Genomic DNA, 9,768 nt, shown 5'->3' with positions numbered 1-9,768 from the left:
GGAGTGAAGGTTTTCCTCTTCTGCAACCTCTCGTTCTTAAATGCTTGATTGGGCCAGAAACCTGATCCAGGAGGGTTTTGGTAGGCTCGTGGGGGTGGATAGGCATTTTGTGGAGCTGGGTATGTATTTTGTGGGACTGACGCATGCCATTGTGCGTGGGTAAGAGATTGGTTGTATGTTTGGGCATGGTGGACAGAAAAATGGAGGTCTGGTGGTGGGTAGTAGTGTCGGGGTGGATTATATGGGGTATGGGGGTAGGTTTGGTGGGGGGTCGAGGCTGGTTTTAGTAATGTGATGGGCCCCTGGGTCCAAACCAAGCTCCTGACTCAATCGTTGCGACATCCTCTTTCTTGTTCTTTCCAAGTACATCCCCCAGTACCGTTTTGAATGGCCTGGGTGGTTGCCTTAATAGCTGAGTAGCTCATGATTTTGTTGGACTTGAGCCCTTCTTCTACCATGCCCCCCATTTTCACCACTTCATTGAAGGACTTGCCTATAGCTGATACCAGATGACTGAAGTAAGTGGGCTCTAAAGCCTGGAAGAAATAATCCACCATTTCACTTTCTTTCGTCGGAGGGTCAACCCTCGCTGCTTGCTCTCTCCAACGGAAACCATACTCTCTAAAGCTTTCTTCGGGCTTTTTCTCAATCTTCGTCAAAGACAGACGATCCGGAACAATTTCAAGGTTATAATGAAAATGGCAAGCGAATGTTTGGGCTAGATCATCCCATGTGTACCACCTACTGTGATCTTGCCGGGTGTACCACTCTAGCGCCGAACCACTCAGACTTTGACTGAAATATGCCATTAGTAGCTCATCTCTTCCGCCCGCTCCTCTCATTTTGCTACAAAAACCTCTCAATTGCATCACCGGATCACCATGCCCATCATATAAATCAAACTTGGGCATCTTAAACCCTGCCGGCAATTGAACCTCTGGGAATAAACATAGATCTTTGTAAGCCATACTTACTTGACCACCCAACCCCTGCATGTTCCTGAATGATTTTTCCAAGCTCTTAACTTTCCTAAACATCTCCTCCTGCTCAGGATTCTTAGGTGGTTTCTCAGCTTCCATAGGGAGGTCAAAATGAGGAGTGTAGGAATATGGTTCTGAAGCTTTGAAAGTGGGCTCCGAGGGGTAATATTGGTTATCATGGGCTTGGAATAAGGGCTCGCTGGAGGATCTGTGGAGTGTAGCAGGTAGGGGTGCCACGAAGACAGGAGTAGCTGGTGGAGGAGGGTATGGAACTGGTTTGGGTGGTGGAGCTGGTGGTGTTTGGGAAGTGGTGCTCTGGTAGTGGTGGTAAATGAGAAAGCTCGAGGATGAATCGGTAGCAGGAGGTTCCTAAGACTGAGCCAATGGTGGGATGAAGGCAGGGTTGGCGGGCTAAGCTGGTGGTGGTTGCCTTTTTGCCCATGTCTGGTACATTTCGATCATCTGCTATTTCAGCTTATATATCTCTTCTTTCATCAAATTAACCTCCGACTCTTCTAACTCTTTTGACGGATCGACAATACTTGCCTCAAGTTCCTGGTTGGCCATGTTCAGCTTGTTTTTGGACCGGGTATTGTAGGAGTGAGTTGCCAGAATGCCAATCAAACTAACCACCTGCCTGAACTAGAATTTCATCAATAACAAACGTGTTAGCGATTAGGGCTTTAACAGATAGGCAACCGCACATTTGAGAAGTGAATGCACCTAAGCAGTTAACCGTTTCTATTATGCATTTGATCGGTTGCTTGCGTCATCCCGACTTTTCCTTATTTCCATTTGCAACTTCTCTTTTTCTCTCTTTTTTTTCTCTTTTTCATTCTTGCCTTTCTTTGCTTGATCTCTCTTTGTTTTTATTCTCTCATGTCTCTTTCTTGTTTTGCCATTGTTTCCTTCTCACAGTTTCTTATTTTCTTTCTCTTTTCCTTTTCTTTTCTCTCTTATTTTTCCTCTCTTTTTCTTTTCCTTTTTTTTTCATTTGGTTACGGTCAAATCCTATGGAGATTGCCTACATATCATGACCCCGCATGAATCAGACCAAGCGTAGTTCTAGGAGATAAATGTAAAAATAAACAAAAATATTTTGGGATTTTTAAATTTTTCCATAAAATAAAACAGTTTTGATTACAACGACTCATCCTACCAGATTATAAAACTAACAAACTCGAAAAGGGAAATTAACAAACTCCGACGGACTCAAAAAAGACTAATAGACCCTAGCAGAAAGATGAAAACCCAGACTGGAAAATAAACTAACAGACTCTAATAAAAGAAAATACAGACTCACAAACAGACTAACAGACTCCAATGAAAATCATGAATACATTAATGCCTCAAATGCTCCTGGGGCCCGCGAGACATCATTCGGTCTCGCCACGGGCCTATATGCAAGATCCCTTTGAAGCCTCTCCAAGTCACTCATTATCTGTCGGACAAACGTCATCACTGCCGTGAAGAAAGTGGTGCGAGTCATATCCTCACATGCTTGGCGTTTCACAACAATGTAGTCGGCAATAGCTATGAACCAGTCTCGGATTCTACCCTTTTCCTGAAGCAAACGCCCGACCTGCTGATTCCGGGCTTCAAACACCTGAGTGTCGTGAAGGTGTTGATTTTGCAACTGTTGTATTCCTTCCTCCATCTGAGCCATCAAATCATAACAGTGTTCCCTATCAGCTTTGAAATCTTTAGCCTACTTAGCTGCCTCATTCTTAAGAGTAGTTACTTTTCTTTTCAGGCTGGTGATTGTCCCTTCATACTTTCTCTTCATTTGTTACACAAACTGTGTCCGACCTTTTGCATTTTTCGCCAATTGAGCCCGGACTTTCGCCAGACTGGCCTTAGATTTTTCTAGGTCCTCTTGACACTCAAGGGCTTTCTTTTTCAGACTGCTTATAAGCCTTTCATCCGCTCGGCTTCTTTCCGGGTTTCTAGCAGTTATTTTCATCTTCCGGATTTGAGCTTTGAGGGCTTCATTTTCCTGAGTTAGTTTTTTCTTTTCCCCCTCATCTGCGGTGGCTTGCAAACTATTTTCAAACTGAAGATCCATGACTTGCCTTTCCAACTTGCTTATGGTAGCCCTGTACTCATTTTCTTTGGTCAACCAGTCCCATTGCACCTGTGCTCCGTCAGTAAATTATTGGACATGGGGTCTCTTTGCGGGACTTTCGGGCTCCTGATGAACTTGGGATCTTTTACCATACCACGCAGTGTAACTAGGCTGCACCTCGCCTCTGGATAGGTCTCGTACTTGAGTTCTAGGCTCTAAGAATTTGCTGATGCCAAATCCGATGTACTTTTTCTTCTAGAAAAGCGGATTTTGGTTCCAACTCAATAACTTGCCGACTCAAATCCTCATCGTGTGGGATGGTCTGGTATCGGCCTAACTGACATAGAACTCGGTGCGGGGCATAAGGCTGGATACTCTGAAGACCCATCAACAGCAGAAAACATACCACAGCCGACATATAAATTACTTCACTGACCGAGAGCCAACCAAACGTCCATTCGGTCTTGTTTGCAGTCAAGGATCTCAAGTGGGCATTCCATGCTTCTGTACCATCCGATAACTCATAACCTTCTACCCGTTTTACATGTTTTTCAATGCACTCGAGGCCAGTCATACCACAATTCAAGTATCCGGGACGGTGGCAAGGTGTTCCTCCATCTATAATTGTAACAGCATATTGCACCCTTCAAAGAACTTTCCTCCTTCTCGGCAGAGGGTCAGAGGTTGGTAAATTTCTACCAAGATCAGTGGCACTATGATCCCATTTGCCTTTTTCATCATAAAATCAACTATCCCCATGAGTCCCAACTCTATATTCCCGTCTTTTCTAGGCAAATCAAAATACCCAGGAACGCCACTATAAAAGCTAATCCTCTCCGAGATTCCCACTTATCTTGGTTTCTCGAGTGAGTAAGACCAATATCTGGCGTCTCGAAGCCACGGGGATTCCCGTAACGTTGGTACAAAAAGTAGAAGGTACAGAATCCTTTGGCCAAATTTCCGTCTCGGATGTCCCAAGTGATGCTTAACAAATCCAAAAATTAGTGAGGGGTTACTGTTCTAGGTGCCACCGAGTATTGATTTCTATGATTCCCGTCGAAACCGGTGTAGCCTGCTATCTCTTCCAGTGTAAGAGTTAACTCGAAATCAGCAAAGTGGAATACATTATGTGTTGGGTCCCAAAATGGTATCAAGGCCTCAATCACGTCCTTTCTTGGCTTAACCTTCAAGAGCCCGATAAGACCACCCCAACGCTATTGTCACAAATTTCCTGCTATCGTCCCCCAAATCATGCCACCACATATGTAGCTCCAAAGGGATCTCTTCACGGATTGAGAAAGGTTCATTTTAAGTTGTGCTCATCCTGCACATTTATTAGGGTGATTTTCATTAAAAGAAAATTATGACTCATTTTGACTCAAGAAAATTATGACTCATTTTGACTCAAGAAAAATGACCATTTTTTTTCAAAATTTTCACAAAAATATCCGGCTTTGCCAATAGGCCTTTCAGCACTTCGAAAACGAAGATTTTAAGGTTGTGTCGGCTAACCAGCCAAAACCTTTAAAAATGACTAAAGGTGGTTGTTCTTGCAAAAATAGCCTTCTGGCTCCCTTTTGAGGGACATTCGGCTATTTTTTGACAAGAATGGCATCACCTTACTTATTTGCAATAAACATAAAAAAAATTATTCTTTTTGGGCTATTTTTGCAAAAAAGGAAGTTGGACCCGATGGGGGTTGCCTACGTATCTCACATCCAGTGAGAATCAAACTGGCGTAATTCGGGCAAATGAAACAAAACCAACTATTTTTGAAAACAAGACTCTTTTTTTTCATCTTTCTCAAAAATTCGGCAGAGTTTCAGTACCATTTGGATATTGATCTTTTAAAAACAGGTAATTAGCTCCCTTAACCCTCACACTGCTATTTTCTTTTCCCAACTTTCTTTTATTATTCAGAAGTCGGTCAACATGCAAATCTGAAGCAAATAAATGCACAAGTAGCAAGTAAGATGCATCAGGATGGTCTTTTTCATTTTTGGTACACCTGTCCTAGACAGACCCAACCCCTGTGTTGAGTCTCCAAAGTCAAATGCACGTGATACAAACAAACGTTCCTACTAGGGATCGGCATGAGGTCTTGTTATACTAGGTTTGAAAATCTGGGTTTGTTGTTCTAGACCCAGCTTACCCGAGCGGACAGCTCGAGCCGAGGGGGGCAGCGTACCGAGAATACAAAATCTTCACCGGCTTTGCAGTTTGTCCAAACCTCGTTCTAAATTTGGGATATAACTCTAATAGAAGAGAAGTCACATGAAGTGCACACTTCTCCATGATTTAGAAGACACAGAGAGAGGAGGGGTTTCGTAGCAGTTTATATATAGTTCACATAATATCAAAGCGGTAAAAGCAACAATTAGCACATTAGGCCCAAACATGTAACAAAATCAGATAATGGATAAAGCCAACTATAACAATTCATCTAAGCTCGAATTCTTGAACCCTGAACCAGAGATTCTGGGTAAAAGTCCCTAGCAGAGCTGTCACACCTCCTTTTTCCTACACCCCGAAAGGGTATAAAGGAGTTTTTCCAATTAAAGGACAATCGAAACGGGGTTATATTATTAAAAGATTCAGAGTCTCCACTTGGGAAATTTATGGTGTCCCAAGTCACCAGTTCAAATCCCGAATCGAGGAAAAGATTGACTCTGTATTACAGTCCGCGAACCAGAAATTCGGGTAAGGAATTCTGTTAACCCGGGAGAAGGTGTTAGGCATTCCCGAGTTCTGTGTAACTAGCACGGTTGCTCAACTGTTATTATTGGCCTATTATCTGATTTTAGAACATTTTGAACCTATGTACATTTTAACTTTATAACTGCTTTTATTCATTTTTAAGAAAGATTTCAACGTCAGCCAAAACACATCTTTTGACCGTGCCACATGAAATGCACCTGCAGTCTAAGACATATTCTATTTGACATTGTTAAGATTTGGATTTGGGTCACATGAAATGTGCACCCGAGTTTAGGAAGGTGATATTATTAAAATAATGCACCTAAAGCAACTACGCGTTTTTAACTTTGCGAGAGCCATGGAAAATTTGCTAAATGGCACGCTTCAAATTCTAAGGATTTTAAAAGAAATAATTAAATGAGGGCCACGCATTTGAGATTTTATTTGGCGCGGCGCACCTCAATTCCGATTCTTAAAAGGGAATTCAAACTAAAGTTCGGAGGGCCATAAATTATTTGTCTTGAATGGCACACCTCAATTAACTACAAGGACCTGCTAATTAGAAAAATGAAAGGAGCCATAGTTTTAATTAAAAGGGAGTCTAGAATTAAGACTAAGTGAGGTCCATTCTATACCAATTCCAGAATTTGACTTGACCTGAAACGAGGCCCAATGGCTCAATGGAATCACCATGGCGCAGAGTGCTGGGCTCCGCAACAAATTTCATTTGAGCCCAAGCGGAGAGCCCAGCTCTCATGAGGCAAGCTCAAGTCGAATATCAAATGGGTCGCGTATCGAACCCATAGAATAACAAAAAGCAAACAGAATTCAAAATCTGATGACAACAGGATAACATTACTGATTAGAAGAATACAACGAAGAGGAAAACATTAACCGAAGAAGCAAACAAAACTGATGTAGGCATAAAACTGAGAATGCAAACAAAAGAGGAGGGGATTTCATATTTGCAAACCAAAAACTAATGCTGCCATATGGTTGATTAAAACCTCACAAACAAGATAGAAGGTTGAAGAAATTCATGAACCCCTCTTAAAACTGACAGTATGCCCTACATAATTAGAATGACACTCCAGTCAAACCGTTTTAAGTTAAGCACATCCAAATGATAACCATTGCAACACTATAAATTTGTAGTCACCGAAACTCTAATCAAATAATCATGCTTGCTTTCAAACATTCATACTTAAATCAATTATCTAAACATCCTACTTTCTGCACCACTTCCCAAATCGCACCAAACAATATCATTTTAGCATCCTTAAGAGCAATTTATACATGAAGCTATTGTCAAACACGGCTATATCATGCCATCAGACCCTCACTACAAAGTTGGAAATTCATTCCAATATACATAAAGCTACTAAAAAGATGAAAGTACAAACTTTATAGTTACAAGCTACTACTTGAGAACACCAAATTCAATTAAAATTGCAGACATCTAACAAGAATTCTAAGATCAGACTTTGGAAAGGGAGCTGAAATTGGACATTGAAACACCATCTTTCATTCAACATTTACATTTCCATTGCAAGGATTCGAGAATGTACCTGTTACAGCAAAGAGGAATAAATGACCTTGAGAATGATTTTAAAACCAAACCAATCTAGTAGATACAACAACAACAATCAGCAGTAAGACTCAATCAAGCAGCCTCCAAAAATTCAACCAACTTCACTCTTTAAACCATTTTTTCACCCAGGTAAAAGAGGAGTTCTTCAGAGATTGAAAATCTTCAAAATTGTAGAAGATAATAGAATAGTATTTTTCTTAGCCATTTGATTTCCAGAATTTTTATCTTCCCCAAACTCGAATTGAAACAAGACTCCAAACACCAAATTCAGCTCAAAATCAGTATTTGAAAAACCAAACTAAGCCATCTTTTACCCCAGGTAAATCATAGACAACTTCAGAAAAAGAAAAATTTCCAGAATGAGATCAAAGACCAATGGAACAGTAGATTTTATGAATTTTTTTTAGCCGTTTTTGGATTTTATGAATTTTTATCTCTTAACCTTCCCTTGAATAGCAAGAAAATGTGTCTTTATACGAATAGGGCAGCACTAGAGAAATTAGTTTTGCCCTTCTACCCTCCTCCAATTTTCATTTTATCTTAACTACCCTTAGTCCAATTTTCAGTTTTGCAAGACAGTCCCTTCCCCAACTTCCTAGAAGCTTCCCAAGCAGTTACAAATAGATTTCTCTACCTAATTATCCCAAATTACCCCCTCTCCATACCCCTGTTTATTACCCTTCAAAACCTAGTGGGTTAACTAGGAGAACGGGCTACCCTTCTCTTCTAAACGGGTCAGAGATCCTAAAACCCAAACAAACAATTGGCCCAATTAAAGTCTGGAGTACCAGAAGCATGCAAACATGGCAGCCATTAAAATCTAAGCTAAATAGTTTATTAACTAGAACTAACTAAATTAGTAAACTCAACTAATTAACAGGCTAATGATACTAAAAAAATGTAGGACTAATCATGCATGAACAAAAAACAAATACAAAAATTCTGGAAAACTAAAAAATGAAAAAGAAATCCAGGAGAAGAAACAGATGCAGAGAAATAGAAAAAGAAAAATGAAAGCTAGATTAAACCGAAAAGAAGAAAAGAAAATACCTACTGAGACTCAAGCAAATGAGGAAAGGAGTCTGAATCTTCAACTTCTCGGATTTTTTGGCCAACTATGATATTAATCGTGTGTTCTTAATAAGAACACACGAATAACATCAAAATAGTCCCAAATCTTTAAACAAACTCGAATCAGGAATTATTTGGGAATTAGGGTTCATCCCTTCGATCTAAAATTCGAGGGATTCTAGAGTGATTCGAGGGAAGTGGAGTTGGTATTCGGAATAAGGGGAGGGAAGGGGTCCTAGGGTGTTAATTTGGTGGTGAACGGGTGTGGCGCCGCCACCGGATGGTGGTGGGATTTCAGGGCGGCTAGCTATTAGGGTTTGAAGTCTCTGAGGGGTGAAGGAGACGAGTTTGATAGGGGGAGTCACATTTCAGACACTTATATATTAAAACTTCCCCAGTTCTCGTCCGTTAGATCAGATAACATAGACGGCTGAGATCTGATTAGGCTATCTAAATGGGGTCATTTTGTTTAGTGGGGGAACAGACCGGGTCAGGGTGGAATACGGGTTGGGTTGGCCGGGTTTTGGAGGGGAAGTCATTGGGCCTGGGTAAATTAACTTAAAGCAGCCCAAATTTCTATCTCTTCATTTCCTTTTCCTTATTTCAAATCAATTTTTCAAAAATTCTTTTCTTCTTCTTTTTTCCAAAATTAAATTAAATTCTAAATTAAATCCTAAAACCTAATTAACCTATCAAAAACACAAATTAAACCTAAATACTAATTAACACAATTAATTAAACAAGCAAATTAAGAGAAAACTACTCGAAATCAAAATTAAAATTAAAAAGCGCAAATTAAACTCTTTTTTGTGATTTTCCTTTTATAAAACAACTTAATTACTAATTAATTCCTAAAAATGTAAAGTTAAATCCTAAATGCAAATGCGACATATTTTTTTGTATTTTTCATTAATTAAATAAGACAAACATACACAGACAATATGCAAACAATAACAGAAAATGCCATAAAAATCCACAAAATTGCAAACAATGGAAAATTTATTTTTGTTTTGAATTTGTGGCAGTAATTCATATAGGTCAAAAATCACGTGCTCACAATGGGATCGATGAAGTTCTTATCTGGATATTGTATAATTGATGACAAAGTGGCTAGTGCGTCTGCGGACACATTTTGAATTCTAGACACATGTTTGAATTCTATCTTTGTGAATCTCTTCATTAACTCCTGCACATGATACAAGTATGGTAGTATCTTGGTGTCCTTCGTAGCCTATTCTCCTTGAACCTGATGTACCAGAAGATCTGAATCACTGATTACCAACAGTTCTTGTATATTCATATCAATGGCCAGATTGATCCCCATAATGCAAGCCTCATATTCTACCATGTTGTTGGTGCATGGA

General features: G+C 40.0%; 1 protein-coding gene across 1 annotated transcript; it reads right to left on the bottom strand.

Moving 5' to 3' along the window:
- Positions 1–326: 326 nt before the first annotated feature.
- Positions 327–1,079, bottom strand: LOC138879168 (uncharacterized). The gene has a single exon (XM_070158760.1). It carries the CDS (start codon positions 1,077–1,079, stop codon positions 327–329), a length of 753 nt encoding a protein of 250 aa, XP_070014861.1.
- Positions 1,080–9,768: the final 8,689 nt, after the last annotated feature.

The sequence above is a fragment of the Nicotiana sylvestris genome, chromosome 10, assembly GCF_000393655.2.
Source record: "Nicotiana sylvestris chromosome 10, ASM39365v2, whole genome shotgun sequence".
In the NCBI taxonomy this organism is placed as follows: domain Eukaryota; kingdom Viridiplantae; phylum Streptophyta; class Magnoliopsida; order Solanales; family Solanaceae; genus Nicotiana; species Nicotiana sylvestris.
Note: the sequence above shows the minus strand (reverse complement) of the source record. Positions and strands in the feature narration are given on the sequence as shown.

Coding starts and splice junctions, on each gene's coding strand:
- LOC138879168 (XM_070158760.1), bottom strand. CDS start 1,079: ATGGAAGCTGAGAAACCACCTAAGAATCCTGAGCAGGAGGAGATGTTT.